General features: G+C 43.2%; 1 protein-coding gene across 1 annotated transcript in view; it reads right to left on the bottom strand.

Annotated features, from left to right (window-relative positions):
• Positions 1 to 16,937, bottom strand: part of SYNJ2 (synaptojanin 2) — an 81,462-nt gene that overhangs the window by 26,999 nt on the left and 37,526 nt on the right. Inside the window, exons 5-8 of the mRNA XM_056853602.1 lie at positions 5,160 to 5,243; positions 4,894 to 4,955; positions 3,792 to 3,888; positions 1,100 to 1,272 (exon numbers count right to left, since the gene is read on the bottom strand). Coding sequence (XP_056709580.1) covers positions 1,100 to 1,272; positions 3,792 to 3,888; positions 4,894 to 4,955; positions 5,160 to 5,243 — 416 coding nt within the window. The remainder of the gene's footprint in view (positions 1 to 1,099; positions 1,273 to 3,791; positions 3,889 to 4,893; positions 4,956 to 5,159; positions 5,244 to 16,937) is intronic.

Raw genomic sequence — 16,937 nt, 5'->3', positions numbered from 1 at the left:
GAAACCACACCACAAATGAAGTTATTTTTCTTCTTCTGTCGGCTCAAGGTTTTTTTTAAATATATATATATAAAAGAGGCAGAGGCATAAATATGTAAAGGCTGGATTGTTCATTAGTTTTCTTTGCCAGCGTGGTGTAGTGGTTAAGAGCTGTGGACTCTAACTGGGTTTGATTTCCTGCTCCTCCACAGGAGCAGGGGGCTCTAATCTGGAGAGCTGGGTTGGTGTCCCCACTCCTCCACATGAAGCTTGCTGGGTGATCTTGGGCTAGTCACTGTTCTCTCTGAACTCTTGCAGCTCCGCCTACCTCACAAGGTGGCTGTTGTGGGGAAGAGAAGGCGATTGTAAGCCAGTTTGATTCTCCTTAAAAGGTAGAGAAAATCGGTATATAAAAACCAACTCTTCTTCTTCTTCATCATCCAGTAAAGGAATAGACACATAGAAACAGCCTTCTGCATGTGCATATCCAATGTGTATGTGCATCTGTCCCCCACTGAACTGGCTGTGTGTGATGGAGTGTGTGTTTTCATCCAGGACCACCAGATATTATACAATTAGCTGCCTGCACTTGGATTAGGGCCAAATGTCTATAATTCTTTTAAATATGTAACATGGTTTAAGATGTTTACTCTAATCCTCCTAACAAACCCACTCAGACTTTACTCACAGCTGCCTTTTATAAACTATTTGTCAGCCTCAGTAACCCAGTAGTTAGCCAATCCCATGCATATTTGCTTGAAAAAGGGTCCCATTAAAGTTAGTGTGACTTACATCGAACATACATAGGATCAGGCTGCAAAAGTGCTATAGCAATTACTAGAATACATAATAATCCAACACCCACACAGATTGTCAGTATTCTGCAATTTTGGCAAGGAGGACAGAGACTTATCTACGCTGTCTACTCTTATATCATTTATTGTTTTGAATTCATTCTCCCACATGTAAAAGTGAACATCTGCCACCTGAAATACCCTCAAACTACTGACTGGTTTGCAAGCAAGCCAGCACAACCACGATCCGCTGCTGTGGTTGGAACATAAGAAACTTTATGTGGGGAAACAAAGCACAAGTATGACAAAAAGGGACTCTCACTCACCGGGGAACTGCGTTCTCTCTGTTTGTGAAGACACCCATTTCCTCCCAGTGCAACCTTAACTGGGGCCCCAGCAAATTCTCCAACTTCTCCATTTTTCCACCTTTCGCAAACTGGTGGCAATCAAAATTAATCATGGGTGTGTCTGTTGCATGGGAGGATGCCCACAGCAACTTCTGTTTACAAAGGGGGGGGGGAGGAAAGAAAAATCCTCTTGCATTACATCCCTCACCTTAAGAAATATTTGTGGCAACATGCAATGAATTGCTAGTGAAACATTTATGATTAAATCTGGCTAGCCTGAAGTCAATTGAAAGTAGATGCATTGTGCATACAATTCCTTTAATCCCCCCCTTCCCGCTTCAAGAGAGTAAGTGGAAGCAGAGCGTTCCTTTAAGGCAGTGGTTCCCAACCTTTTTTGAGTCGCGACCCCCTTTTACAATTGCCAAGTAACCTGCGACCCCCGCCACATTTGCATAAAGCCATAAAATGACATTTTCAATAGGTTAAAGAAAACACATTAAAAATAGATTTTTCAGAATATAATTCCAACGTAATATTTAATTACGTAATATTTAATTAACGTAATATTTAATTAACTAATCAAGGGCCCATAGAGCCCACTTTCCATCGGGCAAACTCACACCCTGGCCGCAGTGGCGGACTGGCCAGGGTGTCCTCTTGCCTGATGGCAAGTGGGCCCCAAATGAAGTGGGGGCCCCTTAAACATTAGATAATATGTTAAAAATGTTAATGGCCTTTTAGTAGCTTGAAAACATAATAGAAGCTCCAATACTATTACGGCATGCATCTAAAATATTAATCGAGCCTTTTCCCCACTTATGTATTTTTTGAAAATTTTTATTTATTTCTTATACAAATTAAATGATAGCCTTATAGTTGTGGGAGGGGCTCCTTTGTCTCCTGGCAACCAACATTTTTAGACCCCCTCCGCCACTGATTAGACAATATGTTAAAAATGTTAATGACCTTTTAGTAGCCTGAAAACATAACAGAAGTTCCAGTACTATTACTGCATGCAACTGAAATTTTAATTGTACCTTTTCCCCCCTTCTGTATTCTTTGAAAATTTTATTTTTTATAAAAACCAAATGATAGCCTTATAGTTATGGGTGGGGCCCCTTTGTCTCCTGGCAACCAATAGTTTTAGACCCACTCCGCCACTGGCTACGACATCAGGAGCCTGCTCTGGACTAGCATGAAATGGGGGGGATGACTCCACGGTGAGGGAAAAGCACTCTGTACATGCTCAGAAACCCGTGGTGGTCAGCGCTTCCCCTAGCAGACCACGCCTTCATCACCTCGAGCGGCCCACCCCACCCACCGGTGCTGACCTGATGGGCGGGATGCGCAGCTGGTCCTCCCGCAGCCCCCGCCACGCCCCCGGCAGGCACTCCTTGCACCACAGATACGCCTTGCAGTGGGTGCGGGGGTCGGGCTGGTCCTCGAGTGGCGGGGAGGGAGGGGTGGGCGGCGGCGGCAGAGCAAGGGGCTACTGGCCCCGGAGCCCCAGCTCCTTGGCTTCCACCTCGGCGAGGGAGGTAGGTAGCGATGGCTTGGAGGAAGGCGACTGGGCGAGGGCAGGCAGGACGGGGCCCGGGCTGCAGCCCAGCAAAATGCCCAGTGGGGAAGGGTCGGCCTCGCCACCGTTACAGAACTTGGTCTTCATGGCGGAGGAGCGGGCGAGAAGCAGGAGGAGACGACGCTGGTTGAGGGGAGAGCTGCGCGCGCACCATCGGAGCTCCGCAGAGGGTCTGAGGCGAGCGCGGCGCCTTCGGGGCTCTTATACTATAACATGGTGATGACCCCCCAGAAAACACTTCACCACCCCCTTGGGGGTGACCCACAGGTTGGGAACCACTGCTTTAAGGTGATGAATTGGCATAGCAAGATGAATCATGTAAAGAAACCTTTAAAAAGGAACAATTACTACTTGCAGTAAGCTGTTGTCAGGCTCATTTCAGAGTTCAAATGGCCAAGTTTCGAAACAAATTCAAGCAAACGGGCACTTTAGCAATGTCTATGTAAGGACTGTATGTAACTGGGTAAGAGGCACACTTCCCAGCTACATTACTGCTGTCAGTTCCGTTCCTCTGGTAACTGTCCACGTTTCAGTGTCTTTTTACAGACACTTGGTAGCATACTTGATGAGGACATCAGACTAAACCACTACTATCTCCACACTGAACACTGTTCTGCCGCTGTTTGGCTTGTTAACATTACAGAAAAATCATGAATTGTCATCTCTAACGGAAATTATGGATACTGTTGAGATGAAAAGATTTAATGGGCAATAATGCTAACTATGGCCAATAAGGATAGAAATTCAAAAGCACACTAATTTGTTTTTAAAATGTTTAAAATACATACAGTACAATCCAGTGATCTCTACTATTAACAGAAGGACCCTTCCTTAGGAAATGGTATTTACTAATATTGGCATTTACTGTTGACACTGTGGTTGTCATTGTGAAGATGTGACAAGAACAGGCTATTTCTACAAGTCTGGAGGCCCGGAATTTTTTTGGACAAAATTTCACAGAGTCTCTTAATAATCGTAAGTGGAATCATGATTATACTATCAGGCCTATAGTTTGATAGGATTTGTTCCTTTCATTAGAGCCCATGAGCACAGAGGAAGTCAGCAAAAATGATGAACTTTCTTTGTTTTTACCTTGAAAGCCCTGTTGAGGACTTCCTCTCCTCCTTTGCTTCTTAAGAGATTAACAATCACTTGCTTGCCATATTGTTCCTTCAGAAGCATCATATGCCTGCAAAACCAGCAACAGGATACTTTGGTTTAACAAATGTTAGACACAAACTAGAACCCTCCCCCAAAATGCATGCAATAAAGATCAGTGGTTGCCTTGTTTGTTTGTTTTTTAAAAAAACAAACTATTTCTGAAATACCCTTGGTGGAGATGGAAAATATCATCAGTTACACCTGACTAATGGTGACTCCTCCTAGGTTTTCACGGCAAGAGACTTACAGAGGTGGTTTGCCATCTCCTTCTTCTGCATAGCAATCCTGGACTTCCTTGGTGGTCTCCCATCCAAATACTAACCAGGGCCAACCCTGCTTAGCTTCCAAGATGTGATGAGAGTGGGCTAGGCTGGATCATCCAGGTCAGGGGAAATACCCTTAGAACAGTCAATGCTCTCCTATAATCTAAGAGATGTTCCACATGTGGGATCTTTGACTACTCCAATAGCCCAATAACCACCTCTTGACTACAGCCTTACAATATTTCCCTACTTTCACTAGTTTCTGAGAAGTCAAGTGACTGAAAGCAAAGAACAGTATGTAATAAACATAGACAAGGTTCATTGGTAAGTATAATAAATAGGCTGCATCACATCCCATTTTCTAAGAACTCTAATAATGATTTGTTTTTTTTTTCCTTTTGTTTGCTGGAAAAATATGATTCATCCCTCAGCTGACACATTTACTGGTTTTGCAAATGCTGTATGAACTGTGATTGTGCAAGCTGGGTACCTATTGGACAGTACCCATATAATCATTAGTCATGTGTAGTTCAGCTCCTTTCCCTGTTCCTGAGACACTCTGTGGTATTTTATAAATTTTCTGCTTATTTTTGGAGACCTAGTGCACCCTCTCAGCACCACTCAGGGGAAAAAAAAAGACAAACTGCAAGATACCCCTGCTCACATCAATACCCTGCCATGCTGTTGAAAGAGGAATATTCTTCCACCCACTCTCCCATTTGTTTTTGTTAATTTTGCAGAGTGACCAGCAGCACTGCAATTAAACCTACTTGTCAAAAGCAGGGGCATTTGCTTCCAGTCCTCTTGTAAGTTTCAGATGATGGGAGCCAACCTAAATGCACAATAAAAAAAAAATTGAAGCAATGCTTTAACATGGATCACTAGAGGTCTCCCTTTTTCATTCTCAGAAAGTACTAATTTGTTATCATTTGCAATCACACCGGTGTCTATATGTGTTAGAACAGATTTTTACTTAATAAACATTGACAAATGAAAGCATAGCAACTAAGACCTCTTAGTGATTTACAATATTTACCTGAAGTCCAGGCTGCTCCCAAAACAATGGAACTGAGCCTCTGATTTGAACAAAGGAAGATACATCATTGTCCAAATAAATTGTCTGCAGAAATAAAAGGAATTAAGCACTTTAGAGCCATATTTGCCAGTTTCATAATCACATACTTTAGTTGGTAGCTTGAAAAGTCAGATTAGGCATAAATTTTATTTGACTGTAAAAAATCCTCAAATTCATGAGTAGGAAAACAGAACACAGAAGACAAATGAGTACCTCTCATAAAATCGAATCTGGCCAAACTTTAGAAATTTGTATGTATAAAGTTATGTAGGCTAGGGAGTTTCTGCAAGTGTATCTTTTCAAATCCCTTACGACTGTGACAACAGAAGCATCACCAGATGAAAATCCCTCTTCTGTATGACTATTCGAGTATGGGGTCCTAAGGTCAAAAGGTAAGCTATCCCTAGAGTATGTACACACGTGATCATACACACTTTCATATATTTAGTTACTGGAGATTTCATCAGCTCTTGTGACAAGTAATGGTTAATATCAGCCAGATGGATTACCCTTATCTACATACTGCATCTACGAAAAACTACCACACAATGGGCCTTCAAAAGTGTTCTGTAATATAAAGTCTGATGTCAACAAAGACAAATTTAAAGTTCTGCATTTAGGTAGGAAAAATCAAATGCATAATTATAGAAGGGGGAGACTTGTCTTAGCAGTAGTGTGTGCGAAAAGGATCTTGGGGTCTTAGTAGACCAAACACTGAACATGAGTCAGCAGCGTGATGCGGTAGCTAAAAAGGCAAATGTGATCTTGGGCTGTATCAACAGAAGTATAGTGTCCAGATCACGCGAAGTGATTGTATCACTTTACTTTGCTCTGGTTAGACCTCACCTGGAGTACTGTGTTCAGCTTTGGGCACCACAATTTAAGAAAGATGTAGACAAGCTGGAACGGGTCCAGAGGAGGGCAACAAAGATGGTGAGGGGTCTGGAGACCAAGTCCTATGAGGAAAGGTTGAATAAGCTGGGTATGTTTAGCCTGATGAGGAGAAGACTGAGAGGGGATATAACCATCTTTAAGTACTTGAAGGGCTGTGATATAGAGGATGGTGTTCAGTTGTTTTCTGTTGCTCCAGAAGGTTGGACCAGAACCAATGGGTTGAAATTAAATCAAAAGTTTCCATCTAGACATTAGGGAGAATTTTCTAACAGAGCGGTTCCTCAGTGGAACAGGCTTCCTCGGGAGGTGGTAAGCTCTCCTTCCCTGGAGGTTTTTAAGAAGAGGCTAGATGGCCATCAGTCAGCAATGCTGATTCTATAACCTTAGGCAGATCATGAGAGGGAGGGCACCTTGGCCATCTTTTGGGCATGAAGTATGGGTCACTGGAGGTGTAGGAGGGAGGTAGTTCAGAATTTCCTGCATTGTGCAGGGGGTTGGACTAGATGACCCTGGTGGTCTCTTCCAACTCTATGATTCTATACCATTGCGATTTTAGTTGAGATTAATAAGTGTCCTACCTCCTTTCTTAAGTTCCTTTCCCACTTAAGTCCCTTTTGCTTTATTTTGCTAACATATGTAGTAAAACATATTTTGCAATCACCACCACTGTGAATATTTCAAATGCAAAGAATGCTTGCTTCCTCAACATTTGTCTCTTGAAAGTGAAGGAAAAAAAACTGTGCTGGTCTATGAAATCCTTGTTTACGTCCGCCTGTGATATATAATACAGGTGTTACTGTTCATCACAATGAGCCTTCCAGGATCCAGCAAAGAAATGGCATCAGGCAAGTCATCCAAGAACCCTTTTTTCATAACTATGCTGCATTGTTCAGCACCGGGGAAGCAATTTGCTGAGTACCAATGGGCACACAGGAAAGGAAATGTGAACTTGAGGGCCACTGCTAATTTGCCTACTGTATTATCACCTAAATCACATTCTTCTTGATAGCTATGGATATCATCCTACTCAAGATGGATAAGACCTATCTGAATAAGAATGCCAATCATAGATGTTTACCACAAGTTTAGGATTTCTTCTGACAGTTAACAAAGCATGCCACAGTGTTTAAAGACAGGTGTACCATGTTTAAAGTGTTATATATCTGCTGCACAAGTACCCATTTCAGTACTGGTATTTTCCCACTGCAAATGTAATGTGTGAAGCTGCCATACATTCAGAATCTTAGTGTGTTGGTTCACCACTTCTGAAGCCACATTTGTGCCACAGCTGCCCTAAAACAAGGACAGTGCCAGAAACCCTTTTCTTTTGTTACACTGGAAGCAGAAAGTCATTTTCCTAAACTATTTCCCCTTTTTACCCTTTAATTTCTGCATAACTATAAAAAGAATAAATAGTAACTGAGGCTACCAATGTGTTTTGTGGGAATCCTAACATAAAAATAAACAAATGCACATTTATGTATTTAATACTTTTAAAGACCTGTTTAAAAAGAGAAGGCATGCTGGATCAAATACTTGTGAATGTAGATCACTAAAAAGGGGAAGCAACCTGCAAAAAAGAACAGCTTAAGCAGAGGATGCAAGGAAATCTGAATGACATTTTTGTTTTTCTGGGGGAAATCCCAAGGAGAGAACTTTTCTCCTGCTTGGTGCATGACAGAACACAGACAGATTATTTCTGAGCATACAGGGAAGAATTTTAAATATCTCTGCTAAAGGATTCGACACACCAGGAGCAGTCTTGTGTTGATTGTCATCTCCCCCCTCCCTTCAATTGTCAGTTTTTTCTGCATAGCCTACTGCTGGTTTTGTCTTTCTGGTAAAGAGGTCAAACTAATGACTAAATAAGTTAAAAGGCTAACAGCTGGCTTCAGTTAAAAAAAAAGACTTTGGATTGGCTTGTTTTGTTTGCCTTTGCAGTGAATGAGTCACTACAGCTAAGTGGGCCCACCAAAAAGAAAAAAGAAAAGAAAAATATGACTCACAGCAAAGCTGAAATGCCAGAAGGCTAACTCAGTGGGAGACAAAGGAATACCATTTATGCATAAAAGAGCTGCCTGGAGATAAAGCTAATTGTTTCTTTCTCTCCTTAAACCAGGGAAAAAAGTCAGAACTAATGTAATGTAAAAGGGTCAGCGAGCCTTCCCTAGGTTTCAAGAATCCCGGGGTGCCATTTATTCATGAAAGAGCAGAGCCAGCACGACATTATAAAGCAAGTGGAAACAATTTTTTCCACTGAATTATAAGCAGCCAAGCTATTACTTCATCTCTGATTACCCAGTAGTCTACTAAGAAAGCAAAAGAGATTTTCCTCCTGGGCTTTTACGGTTCCAAACCAAACGGGACTTCAGACACACTGAAGAATAAATACAATTCTTGTGGGCAAGGGAAGTGTGTATACGAGTGTTAGGTGGGGATTAAGGGGCTGACTTTCAATAGCCTCTATCCCCTCAAATATCTTCCTTAATATTTCCACAGAAAAAAGACCTGCTTAGCTCAGCACTGGCTCTGCTCCCAGCTGAGTATTTTGGGGCGTTGCTTTTAGCCAGAGGCGCAACTATTGCTAGCACAGCTGAGCGGCATTCCCTGCTGCCTCTCAGGTTCACACATTAAAAATTCTTGTCTGCTGACTCACTGGGTGACCAGATATACCTGGGCCCTTGTACATTTGCAAGAGGTGTATGAAAGGAAATTTCAGCAGCAGATGCAGTTTTCCCCACCTCTCCATTATGAACTACAAAAGGCAGAATTCCCTCTTTAATACGTTAGATCAGCCCTTTTCACCTTTGCTGTTGGGTCACTTTACAGACTCCTGATTTGAAGCCAGATAGTATTAGTTGGGCAAAGTAGAGAGAATTGTGGCATTACTATATGGCCCAGTCCCTACATATTTCTAAAGCCTGATCCCAACGTTCAAGTGAGTCTCTCTGAAACACTAGAGCATCAAAATCCATCTCTATCTTAAATGTTATCCTAAATTACCTCTGTGGCAGTCATCCAGGCAAAAAGTGGTGTCTGTTAGTATAGTAAAATTTATTTTCCATATTATTTGTATTGAAAAAAATCCACCACAAAACACGCAGCGCTCTTCTACTAAGGAGTATGGAAACAATAGTAGCACCACATGTTCATTTTTTTCCTTTGCTTGTCTAGTTACAAACCACTCCTAATTTTAGACAACTACCTGGTGAGTCCTTATCCCATCACCAGGGTGATCAATGAGGTAACTGTGGAACTGGCTCTTCCCAAGGCGCTTCGGGGAGTTCACCTTGTGTTCCATGTTAGCTTGCTCAAACCGTATACCGCAGCCCCTCAATTCCACCCGGAGCCCAAGCCGGAGGTGCCCACCGTGGTGGGAGGGGAAATGCATCTGGAGGTCTCTAAAATTTTGGATTCTAAACTGAGAAAGGGGAAGTTGTTCTATTTGGTCCGGTGGAAGCATCTGAGTCCTGCCCAGGACGAGTGGGTGGCGGCTCCACACGGCTCCCCCGTCTGGTCCGTGAGTTCCATGCGGCCTACCCCCAGAAGCCGCGACCGTCCTCGGACTCGGCGGGGGGGCCTTAAGGGGGGCAGAATGTGAGGAAGTCTGCTGAATTGTTTCTTTCAACCCTGTCGTCAGGGCTGCCCCGTACAAGCGGCCAGATCCCAGATCCTGGTTCAGGCTCTTGACATGTCTTAGGCCTGTGTTTGCTGTTCGGTTGTTCTGTGATTCCCACTCCCTGTTCCTCACCCCTCCCGTGTCCTGACCTTGGGTAGCAAACGGCCAGGCCATGTTTAGATTCCTGTTCCACTCCTCCTTCCCTCCTTTCCCCTGCGCTCTGCTATCTCGCTGTTTCCCAGGCCGTTTGATCTTGCACCTGTGATGTAATCATGTAACCATGCTTTAAGTTAGGCCTGTGGCCCAACTCTGTATTGGCAGCTTTGAAGCTGCAGTGTATCCATGCTTACTAGGGGCTGAGAGAGCTCTAAGAGAGCTGGTGACTTGCCCAAGGTCACCCAGCTGGCTTCGTGTGTAGGAGTGGGGAAACAAATCCAGTTCGCCCAATTAGCCTCTGCCACTTATGTAGAGGAGTGGGGAATCAAACCAGCTTCTCCAGATCAGAGTCGACCACTCCAAACCACCGCTCTTAACCACTACACCATGCTGGCTTGTGGGATCAGAAGAATCGCATAACATTATACACTTCAATGAGAAGAAGAAAGTAGTGGATGGGATATACCCAGACATGGGGCACAGTCTTACATGATTGGCTCCCAGACATGTTAGAGAAATACAAAGTACATGTTGCTACCAGAAGACATATGAATCAACTAGCTGGGAAAACAGTACACAAAGAGAAACTGTAAACAGTTCAGCATCTGTATGTAGAGATATAACAAGTGAGGTACCACAAGGTTCTGGCAAAGACAAACTGCTATTCAATACGCTCACTGGTGACTTTATTAGTAGCGGAGAAAACAGAAAGTATGATTTCTAAAAGCTTCAGATGTTCCCAAGTTTGGGTAGTATGTATTTTGGAGGCCAGGATCACAATTTAAACTTCTCATCAAATTGTAAAAACAGGCAAAAATCATTAAGATGGAAATGCAATATTCTGAACTTTGCCAGATAAACTAGGAAAAAATCTCTACTTCAAGGTGCTTCCTAGCCAGTAAAATGTGGTTGGTCAAAGAAAGGTCTAGTAAGAAGCTGGACTACTGCAAACAAATTCAGTAAGAGTCAACAATGGAATGCTACTGCGAAGAAAGTAAACACTATTCTGGGTTACTTTTACAGGAAAATTATATTTTTTATTAACGTTATTTATTGTTTGCTTTTCTCACTGGGACTCAAGGCAGATTACACAGAGTGAATCAATACAAATATCGGGGATATTCAATAAACAATGAAATGGGATTTGGAGAACCAACCAGAAATCTAAAAAACAGAACTGAAGCAAAGCATAAGTGTTAACATGACACATTAAATGATGCAAAATCACACAGTAGGATCCAGCCCACAGCAAACTACACACACTAATTTGGGTTGCCAACCTCCAGGTACTAGCTGGAGATCTCCTGCTATTACAACTGATCTCCAGCCAATAGAGATCAGTTCACCTGGAGAAAATGGCCGCTTTGGCAATTGGACTCTGGCATTGAAGACCCTCCCCAAACCCCACCCTCCTCAGGCTCTGCCTCAAAAATCTGCCGCCAGTGGCAAAAAAGGACCTGGCAACCCTAACAATAATATAGACCACAATCCCTAATAATTCGCCCAAGTAACTTTGTAAATGTTGTACAGTGCTACCCTACTGCCTGTGCAGAAAAGCCCTTTTGAATAATTCAATTTTGCATAGTTTGCGGAAAGCCAAGAGAGTGGGAGCCTTCCTGATCTCCTCGGGATAATGGGAATATTGGCTCAAACTGCCACCAAAAAGATTTAGGCTGGCCATTAGAAACTAATTCTGGACAGAATGCCAAGGACAAGCATCCTCCACCAAGAAAGTTTTTAAGAGCAGTTAAACAAGTGTTTAGTTGGATTAGATTAGGCGGATTCAATTTTGAAGGAAAGACATTGGTAGGAAGCATGCATAATCTTCTTAAATCCAAACCCGAGGGAGTTGGGCTTTATGATCACAAGGTCTCTTTACAAAAATTTCTGTGAAACTCTGATTAAGAACTATTGTCTGTATGAGTTCTTGCCATCTGGCAATGGGCAAGAGGACTTTGCAGTATATTAATTGTATTTTGGCTGTTTTATTCCAGAGAACAGAAACCAAGCCCAGTAATGCTGACAATCATAAATAAGTCTAGTTTTTCCTTGTTCTGCCCTCAATTCCCAAGCTGTCTTAAAATCATTATTTAAAATAGCTTTTATTTTACTTGAAGTTTTTTAGTCTTGGCACACATTGAAGTAATCATGCTTGCAGATGTTTCTGATCACATGATGGTTAGCTACATAACTACAAAAAAGAAAAATATTGCAATCCCCATAGCATTATGAAGAATGTCTGAGAAATGGTAACATGCCTTGCAAACTACACACCGCCTGCAAACCATATGTCAAGCATTCCTAGAACAAGGTTTTCATGCTCCTTTCTCTTCTTCAAAACAGTGTAATATGCTGTATATTCTGTAAGGATATTCTGCCATTTCTATATGCATACTTTCTAACCACTGAAATGTATTTAATCGCAAAAAGTGATGATTGCATGGAATCCATTTCTACCAAAAACTGATTTTTAACTAAAGTTACCACCTGCCCCTTTGGATAGAGAGAAATACAAAGCTATGCTACCTGCTGATGCACCAAACCAAGGGGAAAAAACATCCCCACAAAGGAATTTGTTTCCCAGCCACTGGAAAACTAGACAGTAATGGTTCTACTAGCCTTTTTAGTTACGGTATATTTTCTTTTACTGTTTGTTGATGGCGGCGGCAGATGGTCTTTCATAGGTCACAGTCCCAGTGTGTACATACATACACACTGCAGTGAATTGCTTCTGTGCAAACTTTCATGATGAAGTTAAAGTATTGATTATCCTTTCCTGTTTCCCACCTTAAGTCAGTAACTAGACATTATTTGTCAGCATAATTTTCAGTGGTGATATAAATGTAGCATCCAATCATTGCTCCTTTCCAGCGTCCCAACAGTCATGTGTCTTCTCTTTGACAAGCCTGCAGAAAATAGTGCTCAGTTTCCCAATCATCATATGTTAAATACCCATGTAAGGGGCTATGTTATGATGGATTTTAGTTTAGGAACCGATCTGGCTAAGAAATGAGGCATAAAAATAACCTCAGGCATTGAAGTGTCATCATTTTATGTAAATGTTACCATATTTTTCGCTCCATAAGATGCACTTTTTTCCTCCTCAAAAGTGAGGGAAAACGTCTGTGCGTCTTATGGAGCGAATGTGGCCCTGGGAGCCACGGCCGACCCCCAGCCATGGCAGCCCAGCGCAGAGCTGGCGCGCCCTGGGAGCCGGCTAGGAAGCTGCCAGCCAGCTGGGGGGTGGGAAGCCCCTCCCAGCCACGCAGCGGCAGCGGGGCGTGGAGCCGGGCCGCCCCGGGAGCCAGCTGGGACGCCACCAGCCAGCTGCGTCTGGCCGGAGGGTTCAAAACTCCCAGGCACGTTGGAAGGGACAGGGCGCGAGGGTGCCCAAGCGAGAGTGCCAGTTGGGGAACATGCCCAGACTCATGATGTTTCCCATCGCCCCCCCCCCACCTCTCCTGCAAATCTCTGAGCTCGGCCCCACATTGCTCACCTGTGGCTGCTTGGCCGGAGGGCTCCTGGGTGGCGGAGGCCCCTCCCAACGCAGTGGCAGCGGGGCGCGGAGCCGGGCCGCCCCGGGAGCCGGCTGGGCCGCCGCCAGCCAGCTGGCAAAACGTGCAACTGGGGAGGGGGTGGGCGTGACACGCCCGTGGAAAAAGGGCGTTTGGGAGGAGCAGGAAGGAGGCGGTCTTTCTCGATGCGTGCGCGGCGGGGGGCACGTGGTGGGGGAAGATGGTCTTTCATGCAAGGTCTGGCTTGCTGTTTCAAACTGATAAGGCTCCCCCACCCCATGGATTTTCTCAACCAGCAGCAGTCCTGGGAATAGCCTATTTGGACTGTTAGGGAAACCTACATGTACACTACTGGGTTTCCCCAGCATATCAAACAGATATCCCCTCCTCCCCATTCCAGACTGTTTCAGGTCAGGAAAGTGGTGTGGTAGTGAAGGCTGAAGCAACTTCTTCATGCATGTCATGATTAGGGTTGCTGACCTCCAGGTAATAGCTGGAGATCTCCTGCTATTACAACTGATCTCCAAACACTGCAGGGCTTTATTCGGGCCAGGACCATGGCACTGGGGCGGGGGGAGGCACTCCAGCCACCTCCACATGTCATTTCCCTAAGCTGAAATGTCCTCAGGGGTGACTTTTTGCCCTGTCACTGTGCTGCAGAGGCTTTATTCAATGCAAGTGCCAACCTGTGACAGAGTTAACAAGGCCTAGCCCCTGGAATCATTTTGACCTGAGGAGTATTCATGGCTACTAGTAAAAATCGGTACTAGTCATGATTCACACCTATTCTCTCCAGGATCAGAGGAGAATGCCAAATATATTAGGTGCTATGAAACACAGGAAGGATGGTGCTGCTGCAGTTGTCTTGTTTGTGGGCTTCAAAGAGGCACCTGGTTGGCCACTGTGTGAACAGACTGCTGGATAGTCGGCCATATGTTGTAAATTCTGTTTCTTCAGAATATTTTTGCTTTGTGCCACCAGTGTGTGTTTTCTGATTGAAGACCATGGTCAGCGCTCAGTGGTAAACATTGGAGATACCGGTACATTACTGACAGTTCCTTCATTACTGTATTTTCTTGCAGAAAACCTCCCCCATTCTACATACAAGTATGATAAAGCAGAAGAGACTAGCATATAAGATTCCTTTTAAACTAGAGGTAGTAAAATATGCTACGGAGCATGGAAACAGAGCAGCAGAGAGACATTTTGGGCCACCGCCAACTGAAAAAATGATGAGGGTGGAGGAAACAGGAGGATAAGCTGCAAAAAGCAGATAAAAGTAAGCACACTCTTCGTGGAAATGCTGCTAAGTGGCCACAGTTAGACGTGGCCATGAAAGAATGGATCACATATCACCGGAATAATGGCCTCTCAGTCTCTACAAAAATGATAACATATGAAGCCAAACGCATTGCTGTAGAGAAAGGCATTCACGATTTTATTGGATCACTATCGTGGTGCTACAGATTTATGAGGCGATGTGGCCTTGCTATGCGCACCAAAACCAGAATTGCGCAAAAAATGCCAAAAGAATATGAATCTAAGATTCTGTCTTTTCATAAATTTATTATTGTTGCTAGGTAGAAATATGGGTTTGAAATTAGCCAGATGGGAATATGGATGAAGTCCCGCTAACCTTTGATGTGCCATCTAATAGGACTGTTGATCTGAAAGGTGCCAAAACTATCACCGTGAAAACCTCCAGACATGAGAAAACCCATTACACGGTTGTGTTGTCTTGCTGTGCAGATGGCACCAAATTGCCACCCATGCTAATTTTCAAAAGGAAAACATTTCCAAAAGAAGTGATTCCAAGAGGAGTTGTTGTACATGTTCATGAGAAAGGGTGGATGGACGAAAATGGAATGAGAGTATGGGTTGAAAAAGTGTGGTCCAAACATCCTGGAGGGCTTCTGAAAAAACCTGCCTTATTAGTACTAGACCAGTTTAGGGCACATATTAGCAAAGCTACAAAAAAGTGCTTTAGAGAAGTGAAGACTCATCTAGCTGTAATTCCTGGAGGTCTTACCAGCCAGTTGCAACCTCTCGACGTTTCCATCAACAAACCATTGAAGGTTTTTATGTGAGAAGAGTGGAACAAATGGATGGCTGCTGGTAATCATGATCTGACACCTACTGGACGAATGAAGAGGCCCACTATCACTCAAGTTTGTGAATGGGTGAAAACATCATGGCAGTCGGTGAAGGAGGAAATTGTTGTCCAGTCATTCAAAAAATGTGCCATTAGCAATGCTTTGGATGGTAACGAAGATGATATCTTATATGAAGATAGCGACGAAAGTGATGTCAGTGATTGTGAGCAACTGAGCTTCCTAAATTCTGACTCTAGCAATGATGAGTTCTTGGGGTTCACAGACTACTCGAACCTTAACGTCTCTCTTCATTTGTTAATGACAGTGATGATGGTTCTTAATGCCACTGTTGATTGCTGTTCACTTTACATGGTTGAAATTTTATTCTAATATACCGGTAGCTTATTAAATAGTTTAGTACATTTGATTCAGAATATATTTTTTCTTGTTTTCCTCCTCTAAAAACTAGGTGCGTCTTATGGTCAGGTGCGTCTTATGGAGTGAAAAATGCGGTATTTCATTCTCTAGATAATTCTTACAAATCAGATTCCTTTTAGGAAGTGTTGCTATACATTCTCCATTTTGTTGACTTTTCTCTATCTCCCCTTGCCCCCTCCCCCCTTTGGTTCTGTGACCAGCTTGTATCAGCCACTCATGTTGGATGCAGAAAATGCAGTTTTGGTCCATACACAGAATGGAAGAGGTGCAATAGCATGGGAATGGGCAGGAACGGAGAGACTCAGCCCAATAGTATTACAGTAACAATGGTCCTATGACAATCCCAGAGAGATATTCACTGGCACAGTTTCTTGTCAGCAAAAGGCAGGTAGAGGGGCAGGACCCTTAAGATTAAGATTTATTATTATTGCGGCATTAGCCAGAAAAAATACAAACCTTGCCAATAAAACCGATTACATGATAAAATAATCTCTTTGTACAAAATACAGATAAAATTATATCAATTAAAATTCACCTTGTTAACACTAATAACCTTTTCAGAGTGGATTTTAATTGCTGCAGAGCAATACTTGGCTACCTGCAAATAACACTTGAGAGTTTCCTTCCCATAAGAGGAATTTCATTTTCTCTTCCTCTGGACTGGATTCCATTGTGTTAATGAGAGGAAGAATTAGCTTCTGACCGATTCCCTCATAATAGATACACCTAAATAGAACATGACTTGTATTTTCCAGTTCACCTGACCTGCAAGGGCATGGCCACTCAGATCTTGATAACTTCCTATACTTTCCCTCAAGGATTGCTGAAGGCAAGGCTGACCTTCTTGCCAGGGTTAGGGCTCTCCTTTGCTTATTTAGCTCTATAACAGACAGATACTCAGCTAGCGCTAAATGATAGCGTATTGAAATAGAAGCCAAATAAGCCGGAGAACTCATGAGCCCTATTTGTCTTTCTGTATCGAAGATCTTTTGTCTAACTAGAAGCTTTGCTTGCTCCTTTTTTA

The sequence above is a fragment of the Euleptes europaea genome, chromosome 7, assembly GCF_029931775.1.
Source record: "Euleptes europaea isolate rEulEur1 chromosome 7, rEulEur1.hap1, whole genome shotgun sequence".
Lineage (NCBI taxonomy): Eukaryota > Metazoa > Chordata > Lepidosauria > Squamata > Sphaerodactylidae > Euleptes > Euleptes europaea.
Note: the sequence above shows the minus strand (reverse complement) of the source record. Positions and strands in the feature narration are given on the sequence as shown.